Raw genomic sequence first — 22,475 nt, forward strand, 5'->3', positions numbered from 1 at the left:
ATAAACTTCTATCCAGTCACCACATAAGTTGTGGTGTTTTAAAGAATTTATATGAGACATCAGCTGTAAAACGATGCTTACAATGCTTGGAGACCTTGCAAGGCAGTAAGGCATCACCAACTCATAACTATAAAAGATTAGAAGTTAGAAAGTTAGGAAACTGTCACTGCTGGAGGGGCCATCAAAAGACTTTGAACTAAATTGCTCAATCTTTATATGATGAACACAGGAGTGTAAATGAGAAACCTTCTAAAATTAAATATTTTTTCAGTATTTTTCTGTGATGAGAGTAGAACCCAAAATAATCAATTGCAGTTTAGAGACTAAACAGTTTTATTAAAAGTAACCAGTTCAGTAGTACATGCATGGACAATTACATGGTTTCATCTGCCCTGTTCAAGGAAAATACATACATACTTTTAAAAATGAGAATGAGAAATAATGTAGTAATGTCCCAACTAATATCTAATTCTTCACTGTACAAAACTTTTTGCAACTGTTTACTAGCAAGAGCAGATTCAACATAGCATCTGCAAATTAATTATTTATATAACTACTAATAATTATTCAGTAACATTTATTGTTGGCCTAATATAAAATGTGGTGCCCATGATTCCAAGACCTACATAGTTGACATTGCAGTGTTTAAAGTGTTTACAACAATTTAACAGCTTATTAAAAGTAACTCAGCTTATACTGCAATTTCCCTCCTGGGATCAATAAAATATTTCTGATTGACACTGGCACCATGGCATCATGTTTTATCTCATTTTGAGTGTCATACAGTGTATAAAACTGTATTACCCAGCAACACAAATTAATAACTGATATAAAGGAGAAATTATTCTTTACTTTGAGTTACTAAGCTGTTAAATTGTTGTAAACACTTTGAATTAAAAGTGAATATTTTATTTGCAGTTTTTAAGAGTAAAAAATATATTTTTATTCAGGTTTAGGTCAGATTATTTTGACAGGATTTCAGTCGTTACTCTGGCCAAGCGTTGCTATTAAAATATTATTTTTTTCTGCCCTTGGCTGCAAGGTGATTCATAATGACGCATAAACTGCACGACGCTCACCTGTTCCATTACATATTGACCATTCATGCTTTTGATGAATGGGTAGAGAACCTGTGAAACCTACATTTAAATAAGTAAATCAATACTAAAATCCAGGGAACTCCAAAAAGGTTGCCTTGGGGGCACCCATGACCCTGTCTACAGTCCCCACACCTGGACTATTTTACTAAATACTTATTTGACCCTTGGCACAGTGACCCAGAACCTCATGCTTTCCCATTGTTCTTTCTCCACACTACTTTTTAAAACAGACTTGACTTACGCTTATTACTGCTGATATCATCCCACCCCTTGAAATTTTCCAGTCAGTGTTCATGAAGCAGATCTCTCAGTCTAGGATGAAAACTTACTAGTCTAGACAAGCTTTTGGTACCTAGTTTCCTGTTAAGCAAAAATGCTGATCTGAGGGTTATGGCCAAAATGATTTTTGGTAAACCTATTGGGTACAGTCATCACATTTTTAGCCAATAACGTGATGTCTTTAAAGTTATGTTTAAACACCACCCAACAAAACCATACAACTAAGGACTTACTAACACCTTATTCTTCAAATTTTATCCAACACTGTAATTATTTCCATCAGTTTTCCACAGATCCGTTATTGATCCAATTAAGTGTCTGAAATGTTTTTTTTTTTGTTTTTTTTTAAGTTTGTAAGTGAAAGTTGATGTGTAAAAGTAGAAAACAACACCTTATCTATAATGTCTTTTATTTTTAAATCATTAAGTGAGTGGACTAAATACAGAACATATTGTTAGGACACCGGCATAGTGGAGCAAACAGATGCTGCACCCCCCACCCATTGTGAACCATATTAAAGAAAATACAAAGAAAAACTGGGGGGAACAAAAAAAAAACAAAAAACCACACACGCCACAATTGTCCAACAAGTGTCCTTAACCACTGAGTCATCCAAGCTCAAAAAGCAGGTTTGTTTCAGAGAGATCAAATGGGTCTCAGATTCTGTTACATTTTAATAGACATTAAGTTGATATGGCTGCGCTAACTCAAAATAGTGAGGAAAGTATAGTTCCTACATTGGAAATACTTTTACACCTAATGACAATGACTGTTGACTTCACCTTCCTACTTTCAATCAGATGACCCCAAGGACTGTTGAAGACTTTCTTTGGGATGTTGAACTAATTGGAGGGGGAGGAACTTAGTCCTACAAAGTCATGCTACAGTTCATGAAGTGGGGAAGGGGCAGGGTTCCAAAGAGATCTTCCAAAGGTAAGTTCTCATAAGATGGCCACGCAGACAGGACAGCTTCACTCATGCTGCATTGAGGAGATCCTGAATAGCCTTTTGGTGAATTTCATTAAGAGTGGATACACACTGTGTCCAAAGTCCTCCAGAGACCTGAGGAATAAGCACAAAACTTTCAAACAGCGGTAGACCCAGAGACTGAACCATCAGTTAGTCTTATCCCAACCAAAACCGGACCTTAACTGAGGATACATACTTGTACTTGACGAATGACATTAGCCAGCCTCTTGCTGCAATTGTCGTCGCTTTTTATTGATTCATTAGCAACTCCCTCAGCAATGATGACGAAAATCTTGGGAAGGTTTGTATTGTCAGGGCCAAGAACAACAGGATTGTTGCTTTTGGAAGGGAATCAAAAACACAACCAAACAAAACAACTTGATTAGAATAGACTTAGAATTACCTTTGGCTAAATGCAGGATCTCAAGACGGAACATACCTTTCAATGAGGTCACACAAATAATTAAATGTGTGCACAGCCTCTTCTTTGTCTTCATTGAGTGGCAACCATGAAACCCAGTGAGGGAGAACCTCATTCACATTGATGCATTCTGGTCGATATCTCATGACCTTGCCAATCGCAGAGATGCAGTTCTCTGTTGCATTGACATTTTCTTTGGCTCTGGAATCTGCAGCTTGTATCACACCAATTAGGAGAGGAATTGCTTCTAAAAGGAAGAAAATCAAACGTACAATTAAAATATGAATGCTTCACATATTGGAGCTGCAAAAAGAATCAGGTGTTACAGATAACCCTGAAATGTAGTTAATGATTCGATTAACTAGATTGACATTTACGTGACAAAAGAGTAAGACCAATGACAGAAATGGTGATGCAAAGTTCAAAGTTCTCAAGACGTTTTTTGGTGGGGAGAATTATTTAATCAAACGGCATATAGATGTTTTTGGCCATGACTTGTTTACAACTGGCATAACGGGTCTTCGATAACAAACCTCACCTGTACAGAAGGGCCTGTAGTTTTCGCCTCCAAACTGGGCCATAACCCCGATACCATAAGCAGCTGCTTGCCGTACCTCAGGGCTGGTGTCACAGAGAGACTGAATCATGGGTCTCAGGAAGTACTCAGCATACTTAAATGATGAAGGACTGCAGTGCTCAATAACATCATCAAAAATGCACAAACCCCACTGTCTGTCAGCCCAAGGTCTGTGCGGGCACTACAACGAAAGGGGGTGGAGATAAAATTGAGACACATTCATAACTGTTGAGACAACTGTCCCACATTTTGTAATTTTGCTTAAATCTATTTTATCCTTCATTCTAAACCTTTAATGTATAGACCGTACTTACAACAAGATTTACTATAAGTTGAAGAAGCTGCTCAAACCAGGGAAGCACTTTCTCCTTATAACTGCTGAAAACGGCATGCAAGATGTCTGAAACCTTGGTAAGGATGTATACATCATTTTCATCCTGAAAAAGACAGTGAACTGTTATAATGAGAGTTTAACATGCACATTAAAAAGAAAGATCTATGAAACGTCTATTGAACTTGCCTCATCTTGTAACGTTTCTTCAACTTGCTCATCATAATCTTCATCCTGTCTTTTGGCTATAGAGAACAATAATGTAAATTTAAGCTAGTGAAGAATAAGTTCTGAATCTTTTAAACAAGCCTCACCTTGTCTGAGCTCCTGATTTTTAAAGTGTTCCTCCAGTTTTCCTTTCAGAATGCCACCCAACTCCTCAAAGTGCTCATTGTTTAGACAGCCATCTCCCATTAACTCAATGCACTGTGGATGAGAAAGATGGAGAGGAAGAACAAAGAACAAGTTGTCACCCTGGCAAATCCTGCCAATGCTGATCTTTGAATAATCAGACAGAGCTGGTCATGCAATTAAATACCTTAGCAAAAGAGTGCATGATTTCTGAAAGCACATCTGAGTCAGGCTCGGTGCCAATAGACTTGATGAGAGCATCACACATGAAATGCCACATCTGAGTGAGGTACTCGGGGCCTCGAACACGAGCACATTCCAACAACAAAGGCATAGACTCTGCAGCAGCTACACGCACCCGTAAGAAACATTAAGGAACATGTGTAAAGCAGTTGCCAGACAATATTTGAGAACCCTTTTGGACATATTTGCTTTTTGCATAAATGACTCCTAAAACAAGACACTTAATTAGATTTGCCATCCTTTCGAGCCACAATAAATGAGCAGAGTCCCAAAATCGTATAGTATGTAGTGTAGTATGACTTCCTGGCTGATTACAGAAGCATATACGAAGACTGTACTGTCCGAGTGCAAAATGTTATCATATCATAATTGGCAAAGCATTTTATGGAAATAAGTTTGACAGAAAACATTGAGGAACACACATACAGAGTAAATCAATAAAAAATAATTACAATCTACAATCACAGTCCCAGCCCAAAGTGATCATTCCAAAACTAGATTTTGAATCTATTTATAAAAAAACATCATTACAACTATAGAAACAAAATGAATACAAGGTCAAAAGCTTCCCCAACTAAATGGGTTATTTAGAGAGAAGGTATGTGTAAAGGATATCATCATGAAAGTAGAATTTAAGCAAAGGGACCATCAGCTTGACAACCTGCTCAGTGTACTCCACAAAACCCTCCTTTAGCTCCTTAGCATAGCAGACCTGCAAAATAAAACAGAGAATCAAAAATACACATTTGACAATTGAATTTCATAAAAGGCTTAAAAAATATTTTAAAACTCATTATTTGTGTATTTCAGAAAAACCCACACAGCAAACATTTGAAGTCTCAAAACAGGAAACCAATACCCTTTTTAACAAGTCTGAATTAAACCTTCAATCAACTTTATACAGACAGTGTACACAAAAAGCACATACCAGCATCTGACAAGCTGTAGCCTTTTCTTCTAATCCAGCAGTCTTTATTCCAAAGCTCTGTTGGTCTCCCAAATTTACAAATTCCCAACCATCATCTTCAGACATGTTTTCCATGTCCTGGGCTGAGAACAGGAAACATTCATTAGAATAAGTTAGAATTGAATAGTCTTGTGACAAACATTAAAACTCAATTATCAACTCCTCTCCATGACCTGGAAAGAAAAACAGAAAACTTGCTGAGTATTCTGTAGATGCCTTACTGTCCAAAAGAGCTACTTCAGGCTTGATGGACGCAGTCTTCATAAGTGGACCCATGACCACAGGCAGGTACTGCTGAAACTCTTTCCCCAAAATCTTACACATCCTGGCCCATGCAGAGATCATATAGGAGATCTATAGATGGACAGACAAAAATGATCATAACTGGTCTGGTGGATCATAACTGGTCTGATCAGACTAATTGCATAAAATGGGACAATGCTTCTGAACAGCTTTGAGTGGTTTGCAATCTATGAACTAAAACTAATTATTTTTGTAAGGCATGACTTTAGTCATACAAATAATAATTTTGTGACTATTTTATTATAAAATTAAACAATGTTTGGTTTCAAGTGAGCCCCCAGTGCCAGAACACTACAAACTGAGTGCTTTACACCTTTTCTGCTTTGAGAGTAAAACTCTCATATGGGTTTGAATAGAAGAGGTTGATCATGTCAAGTAATCCATGTCATGTAATCCAAAGTGTCTGTAAGTTCTCCTGTCTTCCAGATGTGAATTAATTAATTAATAAAAATAAGTAAGAACACTTTCAGATCAGCCGTTATACATAACTCAGACAGAATTACTGGCACAAGCTAGGTTAGTTCTGTCGGAGTCAACGTATCCCAATGTCAGTCAGCAAAAAATTAGTTATGAACATTGTAGCCAATAATCAGTCTTCAAGGACATACCACCCTTAACAGCATCACAACTGACAACAGTTTGCTATGAATTAAACACAGTACAGTTCCCCCAATCTTTAGTCTATGTAATATTAGAGGAAAAAAAGCCCACTGTAGTGGAATCAACAATATGCAGAGTTCATCTGCAAACCTGGACATAAAATGTGCCTGAACACACTTTGAAGACCATTCTTTGATTTTATTCACAAAATGTGTGCAATTTCAGCTTCAGTTAGCTGGAACACGGACTGTGCTGTGGTGTTTAACATGCAAGCTAACTGCAAGTCCAAACTAGGGCTGCAACGATCAAATAGTTCTGGAATCGAGTATTCTGCCAATTGTTTCATCGATTAATTGGATAAAAGCTCACTTGTGTTTTATATACTAGATCAATAGTGTGTTAGGCAACATGAAAGGTCTCTTAAAAAAACAAGCAATTGGCTGTTATTCCTCACAAAGGGTTTTCATGCAAACAATACTTTTACTAGATCAAATGAAGGTTGTTAATATAGTCATAAATGAATGTCCATCTGTTGCATTTATTATTACTACCTCATGTATAGGGAAGGTGTGTTTTGAAATCTAACCCATCAGTGTGTGCGCACACATGCAGGAGGGAGAGAGGGTGAGAGGAGAAGGGATAAATTCCAAGTGAGATCTTGGTGCATTAGCTGTCCGTGCTACTCATCATACCTAGTCACTATCGACTCATAAAAGAGCACAAATTCTAACAAGCGCTAGTGTTAGCAGTTAGCAATCTTAAAATATGCAATGTAGAGGCTCAGAGTCCGTTTGGAGAAGTGCAGTTCACGTGAGGATGCTTTCGCTTTAGGTGTGGCAGCATTGACGAAGTATGGTAGGCCAGGTCAGTTTTTACAGTGTAAACGCTTCACTACATTGTCTACCTTATGCAGCGTAAAAAAAAAAAAGTCCCCTACTCTCACACCGGCATCTACATTTTTTCGCCACTGCCATAGAGAGCAAAATACAATCAAGCCACCTTACATCTATGAAATGGGCGTCAGTTAGAACCGTCTGTGTAAAACAATGAGACTGCATCTGTGTAGTACTTTACTAATCAGGAGTGATATAATAGCAGAGACATTTTAAAAAGATGGACTTTGGTGACATGAATTAAACGAAGCCTTTTTGTTAAATGTTTTGACTTACTCGAATAATCGTTTCAGCCCTAGCCCAAACACTGCAGAACCAGTCTCAATTTGCCTTACAGATACACCCAACACTTTGCTCTTTCAAGACAGATTTTTTTTTGTGCCGGTAGTTGAATTAAGCTCTCCAATACTCAGTGGAGCTGTAGCTAAGCTAGATCAGCAAGTTGGCTACAGATCCAAAACCATGGAGAGGAGTCATTTTAAGAGCAGTTGCTCGATCTGAGTCACTCATCTAAATGTTTATAAGTGTGATTTCTGCCAGCCTGACATGAATGTTCTGTTGCAGACAAATATCCTGCAAACAAACCTAATGCAAACCAGCTTTTTTCTTCTGATTCAAAGCAAATTAACATGTGCACTTGTTGTCAGACTGACGAATTAACACTTATTGAAGAACAAACTAGATTTTCCACTTAGATTTTGAAATACAGACCTCAGTACTCACAGCTTTCACAGACAGAGAGCCCACTTTTTAGGTCACTGAACATTATGTAATTTTTTGTACATTTATCACATTCAGATTCAAGCAAAGTCAGCTACTGGACACACACACACTTACTTGTGGGTCATCATCTTCCAGGTCATTAAAGTCAGTCTGTGTCTTCAGGAGCAACTGCATGACTGCTGAGGCATCAGGCATGAACTACAACAGAACGGAAATAGGTTTGGACAATTTAGATTCGTAACTGGGACATTTAAGTGTACTTAAAACCAAACCACGTTGAGAGCACAGCATGTACCTTCTCTTTTCCCACTGCCAGACCAATCAGACTGATGCACTCTATAGTCTTGCCTCTGAGCAGGCGAAGCTCCTTCTGTACAGCATTCTCTACAATGTGTTTAAGGGAGGGCATGAAAAGGTCATAATAAGGAACAAACTTCTCCTCTGCTGTATCGGCCACAGATGCAATGGAGGTCACCACCTGCTCCAGAACCAGCTTGGTGCCCTTCTGAATCAGCTAAGAAGAAAAAATAGAAAATGTTATTTTGCATGTATGTTAATTACAAAAAATTTAAATTTTTCCAAATGATCCTAAAACCAACCTCTTGAAGTTTGGAAACCATGATAACATGGAGGTGCTGAACCAGACTGTCCAGGTAGGGAATGAGGAGAGCTTTGGGGCAGTCCTCTGTGAAGTTAATTAGAGCTGCTGCAGCATGGGCCTGAACACGAGGGTTAGACTGGTCCTCCATGGTCTGCAGCAGTGCAGAGATAACCTACAGGAGGGATAAGTGAATTTAACAGAAAGTACCAAAACAAAAAAAGCAGCAGTCAACATAATAGTAGCAGTCAAAATACAGTAAAATACCACCACTCACAAAAAGCCATACCTTGTCATGAAATTTCTTTTGGAAGGTAGGGGCAAAATCTGTGGCCATCTGACCAATGGCATTGCATGCAGCATATCGTACTCTAGGGTGCTGAGAAAAAGGAAAACAATACTTTTCTTCACTTTTACTTTCAGTTAAATCTCTCTCTCTCTCATATATATATCTCTCACTGTATATACACATCACTGTATATACACACACAAATTTCAAGTTATAGTTATTAACCAACTTTTAGCTTTTATTTCAAGGGTTTAGGAGTCTCAGCTCCTTAACATGTGCCACCCTGCTTTTAGAGGGACCAAAAGTAATTGGACATTTGACTCAAAGGCTATTTCATGGGCAGGTGTGGGCAATTCCTTCGTTATGTCATTCTCAATTAAGCAGATAGAGGGCCTGGAGTTGATTTGAGGTGTGGTGCTTGCATTTGGAAGATTTTGCTGTGAAGAAAACATGTGGTCAAAGGGGCTCTCCCTGCAGATAAAACAAGTCATCCTTAAGCTGTGCCAGAGTGGCAAAATCCACAGTATGGTATATCTGTGAACACCACCAAAACATAAAATACAAACTAACAAAGCTTTTAAATAATCATTCCATTTTTTAAGCCTTATTAAAAACCTATAGCACTCATGCCCCCAAGCTGAACAGTAAAAGCTGCAAACAAATGTTTGCAAAAACTTGTGACCCTTCTACATCACTGTATATGAATGTTGGCCTAGTTTTCATTACAGAAGACACTAAAGAATATATTTAATCTAGCTACATTGGAGAGTTTTCAAGTATGAACCGCCAATTAAAAGCAGTCAAAGGAATTTCGATCAGGACTTCGACTTGGCCACTCCAAAATCTGTAATAATTTTGTATCTTTTGAGTCATTTCAGAGGTGGACTTGCTCGTGTGCTTGTCCTGTGTTTAAGCTTTCGTTCACAAACTGATGGGCAGACATTATTTTTCAGCATTTTCTGAACAAGAGCAGGGTTCATAATCCCATCAATTACAAAACAGTTCTACCTTTGACTCTGCAGTCCACAGCTTATTATCCCACAAGCAGTAATTTGTACCTTGGAACCATATATGTGAGGCACTGCGTTTTCTTTGTAGATGTTAGTCTGGGTTCTTTTGCGATCTCCTTGAGGAGTTAGCCTGGCCACTCCTGGGATAAGTTCCAAATTCCAAATTTTGGTTGGTTTGCTGAAATTAGAATGTGGCATGTAGTGGGACCTTATAACCCTAGTCTCATCATGATTAGACTGATGCTTCAACTTTTGCTTCGCAACTTTTTTTTTGCACATTGACTTCCACTGATGTTTAAAAAGGTTTTTTCCTCCTCCTTTAAAGTTGCCATTTTGGAGAAGAAGTTTACACACAACAAGAGTACACAAGGCAACACACAAAGCAGATGGTTGAATTGTTTAGAGTCATAGCTAATGAACTATACTCACAGGATCCTGGCAGAAAAGTAGAACGAAATTAACAATTTCATTCAAAATGGTCTCCATTTGCTGATGGCAACCCTCACCAATGGCAGACAATGCCATTAGCCCAGCATGCCTGTATCGCCAATCCGCTGCGGAATCAACAGAAAAGTCTGAGACCAGTGCAAGACATTGTATTTTAAATAGTTATGTATAGTTACTTTTTTGCAGAACTCCACTAACAAATCACTGGTGTTACACTTACAATTTTGCAGCATCTGCATAATGTGCTGTTTAATCATAGGGAGCACAATTTTTCCTCCAAGGCCACAAGCAACTCTATCCAGAGCACTTTCGCCTGCCACTGCATTACTGAGAAGAGATTGGTGATGCTCATTAGAAAAAAGGACCCACACACCCCCCCCCCCCCCCACACACACACACACACACACTCAATTGCTTAAGAAACTGGGTGCAAATACAATAATCTTACCAAATCAAAATTTCCTGTAAATGCATTACATATTATGCAACATACACAAATTCCTATACCTGTCAAAATCATCATCCTCCAATTCATCTGCCATTGCCCACTCCTCATCTTCCTCCAAATCCACCATCATGGACAACATTTGAGGAACTGGATAGGAATGAAACCGGATAAAAATTAATGAGAGCGAGAGAGAGAACTATATTCTCAGCAAACAGACAAGTGTTAACATACACAAAAAGATGGGTAAAGAAGTTAAGCAGGGTTTTTCCAAATGTGGTTCTGGAGTTTAGTTTGGTCCACACCTGATTTAAACTGCTCATTATCTGTACAACAAATTATGTTTGTACTTATGATCATTGAAACTACCAACAATATAATGGTTCAGGGTCTGATCTGCAGTAGCTCTACCTTGCAATTATGTCTCACACACACACTCACACACACTCTCAACAGTGAAGCGAACACCTCAAATACCTGTACCCTGGGAGTTTTGCCTTTGTCCTAGAACAGGCCAAACCAGAGTTAAACCCTAATACATGCAGATCACCTGCTTATCTATCTATCTTATCTATACTAACAGTGTTATTGAAGAATGCAGTCAGTTAGTCAAGACATGTTTGGTATAGAACACGTGCTTCTTTAGTTTACAACAGGTACACCTCTGATTATCCAAAAAACAAATAAATAAATTAAAATTCATGTCCATCATGAATGTTTCTCCAATATGCGCAATATCACATACTGTGACGAGGTAAAGGGATTTTAGTAACTTAAAATGGCTGCTCTACCATTCAGCTTTTTAAAATGAAGTCCGTTATTTTCAGTTCTAAACCACACCGATTTATCTGTACACCTGCTGACACCGAACACATCTTGAGATTAAATGACAAATTGTAAATTTCATTGTCAAACTATTCATTTATGTACACAGTAAGATATGTGCAGCAAGATGCAGCATGAAATATCATGTTTTATCCATGAAGTGCAAACCTTGGTCATACGGAAACATGGACTGCTCCATACTTACCACTCTGTGCCACAATAGAAGTATGCTTCCTCAGCATGGCAGCAGCAGTTTCAGACAGAGTGACGATAACTTCCAGAGCCAGCTGCCTCTGCATATTTGACAAGTTGGTATCCGCACACAGCTGAAAGTATATAAATAATTATTTATACAATTGGACGTTTTCACAAAATATAGCGATTTATTTCAGCAACATACATGATATCCAAATCCACATATTATCTGGCTGCGCTACCAACCAACCTTATGTAATGCTAAAATGGACCACTAAATATGTGCATACCTTTAGACAGAGTTGCAGCGTAGCCTCCAGGTTTGGCCTCAAATATTTAGGGGCAGTGTCTGCAATCTCTACAAGAGACTTCAACACAGCATCATCTCCTTGGTAACAGGACTGATCCACAGCCTGGTTTAGAACAATAAACACAAGGCATTTTGTTGACCCAAAAATGTGTCTGATCAATCTCTATTTAATGTATTGTCTTATCTCATCAAAATAATTCCAAAATGTACTGTTAAAATATGTCAGCCTATTAGGTCATGTAGGATGCTTTTAATTCATTCAATAACAGCAATAATTGTGCATTATTCCACACACCTGTAGTATACCAGGCAGCAGGTCAGAAAAATGTTTAAGCAGTGAAGAGTTGCTTTCGTTCGACAGAATAAAAGAGGCAGTTGCGCGTGCTGCTAAGGTGCAAATCTGAAATGAAGGGGATGTAAAACAGGTGCAATGAGTGAAGTGAAGATTTTTTTACACAAATTTTTAAGTAACACACATTTTATATATATCTCCATGTACCCTACACAACATGTACACTGCAGTTTAATGAGTTGTTTGTTTGATATACAGTCATGCCCGAAAGTATTCATACCCCTGGCAAAGTTTGACTTAAATTTACTTTTATTTAACCAGAAATTATATTTTTGCCTGGAAATGACACAGGCATCTCCCAGGAGATAACACGATGATGTACAAGAGGCATCATTGTGGGAAAAAATATTTCTCAGCTTTTATACACATTTGAACAAAAAGTGGCATGTCCAAAATTATTCATACCCTTCTCAATAATTAATAGAAAAGCCTTTATTGGCTATTACAGCAATCAAACGCTTCCTGTAATTGCTGACCAGCTTTTTGCATGTCTCCACTGGTATTTTTGCCCATTCATCTTTAGTGATGAGCTCCAACTCTTTGAGGTTCGAGGGTCTCCTTGCCATCACCCTGATCTTTAGCTCCCTCCACAGATTCTCAATTGGATTCAAGTCAGGACTCTGGCTGGGCCACTGCAAAACATTAATGTTTTTGTCTGCTAACCATTTCTTCACCACTTTGGCTGTGTGTTTTGGGTCGTTGTCGTGCTGAAATGTCCACCGGTTCCCAAGGCCAAGTTTCTCTGCAGACTGCCTGATGTTGTTGTTGAGAATCTTGATGTATTGCTCTTTTTTCATGGTGCCATTTACTGCGATCAAGTTCCCTGGTCCATTGGCTGAAAAACACCCCCAAAACATTAGGTTCCCACCACCATGTTTGACAGTGGGGATGGTGTTCTTAGGGTTGAAGGCTTCTCCTTTTTTACGCCAAATGGTGCACACATCATTGTGGCCAAACAATTCAATTTTTGTTTCATCTGACCATAAAACAGCAGAAGTCTTCTTCTTTGTCCAGATGAGCATTTGCAAAGGTCAAGCGGGCTTTTGTGTGCCTTTTCTGGAGAAGTGGTGTCCTCCTTGGCCTGCGTCCGTGGAACCCAGCAGTGTGCAGTGTCCGTTGAACTGTCTGCCTTGAGATGTCGCCACCAGCAGAGTCCAGATTCACCAGGATGGCCTTGGTGGTGATCCTTGGATTTTTCTTCACCTCTCTCACTATTCTCCTGGCCAGCACAGGTGTCACTTTTGGCTTCCGACCACATCTTCTGAGATTTTCCACAGTGCGGAACTTCTTGTATTTTTTAATAATACTTTGCACTGTAGCCACTGGAACTTGAAAACATTTTGATATGGCTTTATAGCCCTTTCCTGACTTGTGAGCGGCCAAAATGCACAGCCGCAGGTCCTTAGTGAGCTCCTTTGTCTTAGCCATGACTGTCCACAAACCAACTGCAGAGAGCTGCTGTTTTTCTCCTGTTGAGTTGATTAAAACAGCTGTTCCCAATGAATCAGGGTAATTAGGATGCTTTAAAACAGCTTGGACTATTTGGAATGGTATAGAACTTTGGATTTTCCCATATACTGTGACAGTTTTCAAAGGGTATGAATAATTTTGGACATGCCACTTTTTGTTCAAATGTGTATAAAAGCTGAGAAATACTTTTTCCCACAATGATGCCTCTTGTACATCATCGTGTTATCTCCTGGGAGATGCCTGTGTCGTTTCAAGGCAAAAATATAACTTCTGGTTAAATAAAATACCTGGTTGTTTCTACAGTAGCTATCCGATGTGAAATTGTGTTGAACTGACCTGTGGATTCTCCTGGTCTTGCATGCACTGCACCAACATGCGTTTGATAACCTCCATATAATGTTGCTGCTGGTTGCCAAAGATACCTGGAAAATTCCTTTACCAAAACAAAAATACTGTTCAAACATAAAATAACAAACTGTTAAACTGAATGTTTCATTCAAATTTATTTTGCATTTTAACTTTTGGGGAAAAGTAACGCCTTACCAGAAAATATGGAGCGCAGCCTCCCGTAGAGCAACATTCTGAGAATTAACAGAGTCAAACAGGAACTTGAGAATCTCTGGCCACTGATTGTTCCCATCATCGTCTTGACACAAAGAGAAGACACTTAAATTACTTTGTTAATTAAGGCACCTATGCTTAACGCAAACTGAAAAGTATTACTGACCACAGTTAACAAAACTGTTGTGGCAAGAGAGGTGTCATTTCACATGCTCCAATCAGTGACGGGTTACCAACAACAAAACACCCCAACCACTAACATACACACATAAAGGCTTTGGTAAATTTTACCCACAGCTAAAAGGACAGAACTAACCAAGAAGATTGCGGGACAGCTCAGCAGCTACATCGCAGACCTTCTTACGAATACTAGAAGACCCATCCATTTGGATGCTGGCAAGCAGCTCTGTTTTGATGGCCATCTGAACATCTACAGTCAGACCTGGATAGATTTCTTCAAATGCTGAGGACAGCAATCGCCGCAGCAGAACAGCAGCCATCTGCCTAACCTGTGAAAAAAAAACAGGAAGGAAGGAGTACATTGAACATTAAAATTGACTTAACATTAACGGATATACTTTTACTAGGCCTGGTTATCTTGTACAATGCCCAAGTCACCCCTCCCCACTCCCTCACTGGCCTGTGCCCACATTGCTCCTAACGTTCTGGAGGGATTGCAATTCTGTAGCAGCATAGCAAGAAGCATGCCTTAGTAGTGGCTAACAGAATTCACTTCATTCTCAGTCACACTTGATAATGCTCTTAATGTTTTGTGCTTAATCCATGTCCTTTTCATTAGTTTAACAGCACAACTTTGTATACCATGTCCAAAAAGGGCTTTGCATCTACAACTTTTTTTCCAGCACATGCGTTGCACAGAAGGGATTTACATAGAACATTCCTCTAGAATACTGAATATAAAAATTACTCATCTCAGAAGAGCCAATGAGCTCTGACAAAGTGTTCTCAGTCTCACATTAAGCACTGGTATGATACATAGTTGATAATTATGCTTGTGCACTTTCAAAGCCATGGGTTCCCCACAAAAAGCTGGTGGCCTTCTGCATGTGCATCTTCAAGACCTGGCACTCGCGTAAGCGCTTTTACCAGCGGACAGGGGTTAGCAAGGGCGCGCTGAGGAACTGTGTTGCAACATTCCTCCCATAACCATCATTAAACATTTCTGCTACAGCATCCCTTCCATTAGTTTAGCCCTGATGATATGGCCTTTGTTGAGCTCGCGTAGTGATTAGCCCTTACCACCCAACACCCTCTTGCAGGTTGGTGGTTCATCTCTCCTTGGTCTACTACGCTCATTGGAACCATGTAGATATGGAGGATGTTTTTTTAGATTGAAGTGTTGGTTTGTGCTTCCTTCTCTGGCTACAACTGGTTTATTTAAGTTAGCTTGCACTCACATATTTGGAATTGACTCTCAGTTGTTAGCCCAATTTCACAGCTACATACATACATCACCACCATATCCAACTTCCCACAGCACCCCCCCCCCCCCATATAGACACAGAACACAAATTATAAACATGTCAATTTTGAAATAGCAACCTTTATTAATGCTGCGGCATACCTAGTTATATTGCCCACCTCTGATTTTGTTTCAACTCCTCGTCAGATCTTTTTAGATCTTTTTTGCATGAATGAGCACTGTCTGTTTATAAAACATTGCCCCAATAGCCTTCTGGCTTGTCCATGTTATGATTAGCAAAATGCAGACAGTAGTGTTTTTTTCTCTTTTTTTGAGAGCAATGGCTTTTTCCTTGCAACCCTATCATTATGGAACATTAGGCAATGTGAGAAAAGCCTTTAGGTGCACAGAAGTTACCTTGGGTTCCACTGTGACCTCTTAGACTATTACACTCCTGGTATGACCATTCCTGTGGAGGGTAACGTCATGAATTTCCTCCATTTGTACACAATCTGACTGGAGTTCTGTAACCTTTCCAAGACTAATTAGCATCAACAGCCCCTACTGTTGAATTACTATACTATTGAAAAGTCCTTTGTTCATGCCATGATACACAGCCACCGAAACGATCAGGCAAAGATCAAACTGATAGATCCCAGTTCTTTAAATAAAACAGGGCACCAATTTACACCTGATGCATCCTACAGACTGAAAACACCCGACTAATTTATCTTTAAAGTTATCTGTTAAAATCATAAAAGGTACACATACTTTTGCCACTCCTATATAACAAAAAAAGTAATTTGTTAGATTTCGTTCTCCTAATTATTTTAGGTTAACGTTTCAGATCAATTTTATGTAGAAATATAAATAGATTCACACAAATAAGCACAACTGTAGCGAAAGTCCAAGTCGAGTGCTTTGCTTGTATCCTTATGTTATTTTTACTGTCTTAGGTTTTTAAAGGCAACTTTAAAGTTTTGCAACTTTGCATGAATGTGTGCTGACTGCATGCTCAGCACATAAATTACCATATAGAACAACTATCATATTACAGATGAGGTACTAGTATGTACCAAGTGGGCTGCGAACCATGATTGCAAACTGTAAGTACATTCTAATTAGTTAGTTTTATTAGTTTTTATTTAGAACATTGAGGGTGGCTTTATTTACAATGTAGCCAAGCAGATACATAAAATACATAAAGTGAACAGGAGGAATTCATATAAACAAAATAAAATAATCAGTTTAAATGAATGTGAAATCCAAGAGTTGCAATCTAATTTAAGCAACTCTTAAAATGTTAAGTCAAAGAGCAATAGTCTTAAAGAAATGTATTATTAAATGCATTATTAAATAAATAAAACAAATGAACCAACCAACTCCCCCTCTATACACAAGCTGTGTATTGTTCTATCACCTAAATATTGTACAGTAATTTAGTTCGGACCTGAATCACCCAGCCTTCATGTACACATGTATTTCTATTTTTGTATTTAGTGTCTTTATAAGTATTGTCTAAACTCTCGTGTTGTCTATTGTCCTTGCATTATTGTATGATATCCAACCTGTTCTGCATCAGATTTAGTCTAACTGTGTTACACTGTATTGTACACAACCCTGAAGAAAAAAGAAAAAACACACAAACAAAAAGCTATAGCTAATAAAACTAGTTTACCTAACAAGAAAAACGTGAGACCATACTGGCACCTGGTCACTTCATCAGTCTTAAGTGTCTGGATTATATCGGGACAAATCCAAGCCACATTAAAATGAAAGTGTAAACAAACAAACAAAAAAACAACTTGTAACCATGGCTTTGCTAAAGGACCCTGCAGTTTTTAAATTAAGGTTTGTTGAACGGAGGTTGATCATTGTAATCCAAAATATCTGTTCTGTATCTGCCCAGCAAATGTGTTGCTCAATGATAACCGTTTAGCCATTTTCTACTGTCTATCTTATTGTCAAGCAGCTGTTTTTTTTTTTTTTTTTTTTACTATGTCTTTGGCTCCATTTGGCTCCTACATGACCTAGCTGGAATCCAAGTAACGGAAAGCTGTCGATTTAATCCCAGAGATTAAAGTTTACTTCACCTTATTAATGTTTTTTCACTGCAAGATGCGAGTAACCGTTGCAGTCTTGTATGACAATTAGAGACCTCTAGAAAGCACTAGCGGAGTCTTTTCATATCGCAAAACACACAATTCTTATTTACTCTGTCCAGAAAGATGGGTTCATTAGGTTGCTACGAACACTTGTTCCCAGGTATGAACAGCCTAGCCACAAACATTTTCCGGAGATGGCGTTGTGCCGGCTATATACGGCTACAAGTGAAAGTTGCAGAAGAGTTGGAGAAAGCTGAGCATTATGCTACGCGACAGATCTGTGGAGCAGTTCATTCCATTCAGCTGTACAGGAGCACAACACCCCCAATATCGCCCAGCCCTAGACTTACCATACATGATTAATTTTCGCCTTTTGTGGGTTTTTTTTTTTTTTGGTGTATTTTAGTCAGTCGTGCTATTCTGTTCTGCTCTCTGTTGGAGGCAAACTTAAATTTGTGATCATACAGCGACGTCTATAGTGAAGGAAAAGGGTGCAGTGTGCAGAATGACCAATACATCAACAATGGCATGCAATGGCTCCATACACACAGAGCACACTGCAACAGGCCAGATAAGCCATTACCATTATAATGTTTGCATATAGCACATTACATAGCAAATTATATTTTGGAAAATTGAGTTTATACTTACTTCTTCAGCAGCAGACACATCACGGATGGCCTGGAGGAGGAAAGTGATCTTTGTTGAACCAGGGATGGTGTCATATGTTTCCTACATGAAGAAGAAAAGGAAGAAGAAGGAAAAAAGTTAAATGATCAACACCACACTCAATTTTGGCATTGAGAAGATAAGCAAATTAATTGGTTGCAGAACTTTACTTATTTGTGAACATGCATTACAGACCATCCTGGGTGTCTTACTTGTCAGTCTTACTCTCTCAGGCTGGAAATCAATGTACATACAGCCAAGCACAGACTACGCAATATTTGTCTTTCACAAATGTTCATGTCAGATTAGGCAGTTACTACACCATAAAAGTATGTCTTGATCGGGAGACTGGCAACACTACACATTTGACCCAGACCAATAATCATTCAGGTCTTTGTGGAAGAAACTTGCTATCTTTAAACATCAACTGAAGACCCACCTCTTTGAGAGCACTTAGTAATATGGATGGAAAAACTGACCAGCTAGGTAAAGGGTATCTGCTACAATGTGTAAAATTACCATGTCTCAGGGGAGAAACAGAGTAAAAATTTAATGTCATTAACCCTTTTCATAAGTATAATCACTCAACCAAGTTGAACACAATTTAACACAGCCTTAATTCAGTATCTGCAATCGACCTAAAATATGTTCGGTATCTGCCCCAAAAAGATCTTATTACATATTATGAACCATCAAGATTACTTAGATCTCATGGGGCTGGCTTCTTAGTAGTTCCCAAAATTAAAAAGAATTCAGCAGGTGGGAAGAGCATTTTCTTATAAAGCCCCCCCCAACTCTGGAATAACCTTACAGATAATGTTCAGGACTCAGACAGTCTCAATCTTCAAATCTAGGCTGAAAACTTATCGTTTAGTTTAGCTTGTGATAATTAATGTTTCCCCTTAGATAAAGACTGTATGACCAGGGGTTCACAGACACAGGGAAACCTTTTTTTTTGTAAACATTAAGCAAACCCTTCACATTTCACTTTGCCACTAAAACATACCTGATTCTTGTGTCTGTGTGTTTCAATCAGACACACATTGACATATTGGACTACTCTGTGGCTCTAGATAGCTCAGCACACAATCAACAGTCTCAAGAGACCTTGCATGGCGTGAACTACATGCTCTAACTGATGTAGACAGTCCTGTTTCCATGGTCTCCATGTACTTACTCTGGAATTCATGAAATGAATGCATGACACCAAACACTGTAATGCAAACATTTTATGATTAGCCAAACACCCATGTACAAGAACATGGTAAAGAGCATTGTACAGCAAAAAATGCATTTGATAATATACAGAGCATGGTCACACATGGTGTTTCAGTGGAATGAAAAGCTTCATTTCCTTTTATTTCTATTTTGCTAAATCAAAAAATGTGATGAGTTCTGAGCAAGTTTTGTGATCCATTCCACAGTTACTTGAAGTTAATAGCAAAAAAAGAATGCATAAGTCTAGCCAGAAAGATTGGGGACATCAGCCAAAGCGGACTTTCTTTTAAAGTCACATTTCACAGCTCCAGTGTGGGAACATTTTGGCAAGTAGCGAGTGGAGGCCATTGTCGTAAACAAGTTGGTACAGCGACTTAGTTTAAAAGGAGTGTTTTTATTGCAATTGTTCTTTTATATTACTGGCCTAGGAGTACAGAGCCTTTTGTTTGAGATCATGGATCATCTGCACTCCTTTAGCTTTACCACTGAGGTCCCATCATATCTCTGTATTACGTAAAGACATGATTTCCAGTACAGGAAGAATTGCTTTAGCGCTATTTAGCGCTGTATTGCGACCTTAAGTACAATTTGTTGAATCGCCCACAATTTAGAGCTAGATGTACTCTGGATAAGCAAACAAACTCCACGCTACTTAATCAGCAAAAAAGCAAAAAGGAGTAACTAATCTTGTCGTTCAAGCTCGGATTCCATTTGATCAATAAAAGCGTCCGCCATGCATTGTCTGTCGATAAATAAAAGTGCTGACTACTGAAAGTGCAGGGCGAGAAAGTATCCACTGACCGGGTCAGATAAGGCAGATGTTAACTTCAACAAAGAAAAGACACGCAGCCAAGCTTTAACGGGGATACGCGCTTCATCGCGGAGAGAACAAAAGAGTTATACAGGCTAAATCGCCATGGCAAATGGCCAAGTTTAGCTTAGTGTGAGTATCAGCAATAATAAGATTTCGTAATGCGCAACATGATGCATGACACACACACAATATATATATATATATATATATATATATATATATATATATATATATATATATATAAAATATATAATATATACACACACACACACACAAGCTTGCGTGTTTATACAGACAACATGCTTCAGACTGTTTTCGAAAGGTAGCTCTAGCTAACTAGCTAATGAAGAAATATCAGGCCTGCATAAAAGTAGCTCACATTGGCCAAAATAACTGACTGGAGTTTCGAAATGTAGATAGCACTAGCTTTCTACCGCCTAGATTATTAGGTCTCTAGCTACCGGCTTTCTATATGCATGTTGGTTGTGTTTCCGAATTAACAGTCTAGGACAACTGGCACACATATGTGCCTAACGTTAGCGCTAGCTACTCATCACAATTCCAAATGTAGCACTAACTACTAAAAACTTCGTTTAGCACTAGCCAGCTAAGTTATTAGCCAAGTGTTGGTAGTCAACTGCGGTTAAAAAAACAGCTTACTAGCTAACCAGCAAGCAGTCTTTACAATGCCGGTCTAAAATAATAGAGAAGCTTTTACCAAACTACGTTTACTTGTCTTGGGTGTTTCATAGCGTCAAAATAACGCATGTATAGCTAGATTTGACAATACACACTAGCTAACCGCTGAATCCTGAAACGAGCAGCTAGCTAACGTTACATAGGGGGGAAACATAGCATAACCCGCTACCTGATCAACACGAGCAAAGTGAGATGGCTAGCGCTAGCTAGCTAGCCATCTCAGCTAGCTAGCCATCTCATGGTTACACTGCCGTCCACAGCATACCATTGAACAGTACCTAGCTACATGTCAGATTACAAAAAAAACATTTGCCAATCGTGCGCCCATTAATACTGGCAAGCGGGTAATTTATGTACATGTTTGTCTAGCTAACGTTCAATTGTCTATGTTGTTGCAGTTTAGCACTGGAAAACTTGCGCTTTCACACGTGGGCCTGACCACACCGGGATATGAAGAACTAAAGTACGTCATGTAGGCGCCTGGGAAACAAACTTTATGATCAGAGGCATGTTATTTTAGTAAATATAATTCATACCTCCGATTGCTTCCTGACATTGTTATCAGGGCTCATCAGGTTCCCCAATAAGAGGTAGAACTGCTGCTGCTCCGCCATTGCAGTAGAATCCAGAAAGAAACCAGCCAACGCGGGAGGAGCAAAAATAAACCGGCCGGAGAGGACTCTTACAATAATGGAGGGGGAGTACGCGTCCAAACCACTCCCCGGAAAAAAAAAGATATCGCGCCAGTACGCTATAATGCAAGACGACGTACGGTGGCTGAAAACTAGGCACTAGGAACAATTGTTCTTATTTGTTGCAAGACAAACTATAGCTAAGCTATATTTTTTTCAAAGTATACAGTGGTGCCATTTTAGGGAGAGACGTGGGAGGAATACCATGTTCTTCGAACTTTCTGATTTTAGGCTAGCTAGATTATTTTGGGAGGTTGAGGGTTGGTTTATTATCACCACATTATTTGTTATTGATGTAGTACCCTAAATAAAAACAATACTACTGCTTTACTGATTGTATATCAGAAAATACATAATGCCATTACTGCGTACTTATCAGTCTAAAGTATTAGCTACAATTCATGAAAATATGATAATTATTGTACTATTTTCATGTAAAAATAGCTGTACATTGACTGCCAACGTTGCCCCCTCAAACTTTTCAGACCAAATCTACATCTCAGAACGCAGGCATAGCTGTTTTATTACTTTAGTTTTTCTTAGTATGTTAGTATGTTCTTAGTATGTTTTTGTTTTAGTCCAGTCCAGTTTCAGTC

At 38.7% G+C, this 22,475-nt stretch overlaps 1 protein-coding gene across 1 annotated transcript; it reads right to left on the minus strand.

The window, feature by feature from the left end:
• Positions 1 to 1,771: 1,771 nt before the first annotated feature.
• Positions 1,772 to 21,870, minus strand: kpnb3 (karyopherin (importin) beta 3). The gene is made up of 26 exons (XM_072656765.1): positions 21,724 to 21,870; positions 18,439 to 18,519; positions 14,576 to 14,768; positions 14,242 to 14,344; positions 14,035 to 14,131; positions 12,172 to 12,276; positions 11,857 to 11,979; positions 11,577 to 11,697; positions 10,609 to 10,696; positions 10,322 to 10,428; positions 10,084 to 10,208; positions 8,645 to 8,734; positions 8,357 to 8,530; positions 8,053 to 8,271; positions 7,872 to 7,955; positions 5,460 to 5,592; positions 5,200 to 5,321; positions 4,887 to 4,983; positions 4,216 to 4,388; positions 3,992 to 4,103; positions 3,867 to 3,922; positions 3,661 to 3,783; positions 3,308 to 3,527; positions 2,788 to 3,016; positions 2,545 to 2,686; positions 1,772 to 2,441 (listed from the first exon to the last, which is right to left on the minus strand). The coding sequence occupies exons 1-26, from the start codon at positions 21,799 to 21,801 to the stop codon at positions 2,355 to 2,357; spliced, it is 3,282 nt and encodes a 1,093-aa protein (XP_072512866.1). The 5' UTR covers positions 21,802 to 21,870; the 3' UTR covers positions 1,772 to 2,354.
• Between the last annotated feature and the right edge of the window lie 605 nt (positions 21,871 to 22,475).

This window comes from Salminus brasiliensis, chromosome 15 (genome assembly GCF_030463535.1).
Source record: "Salminus brasiliensis chromosome 15, fSalBra1.hap2, whole genome shotgun sequence".
Classification (NCBI taxonomy): domain Eukaryota; kingdom Metazoa; phylum Chordata; class Actinopteri; order Characiformes; family Bryconidae; genus Salminus; species Salminus brasiliensis.

Bases quoted from the DNA above. Each gene is read 5' to 3' on its own strand.
- kpnb3 (XM_072656765.1), bottom strand. From the start codon at position 21,801: ATGGCGGAGCAGCAGCAGTTCTACCTCTTATTGGGGAACCTGATGAGC. The intron at 14,345-14,575 runs GTTAGTTCTGTC...CTTTGTGTCAAG, and splicing joins GCTGTCCCGCAATCTTCTTG to ACGATGATGGGAACAATCAG. The intron at 3,528-3,660 runs GTAAGTACGGTC...CTTTCGTTGTAG, and splicing joins AACTTATAGTAAATCTTGTT to TGCCCGCACAGACCTTGGGC.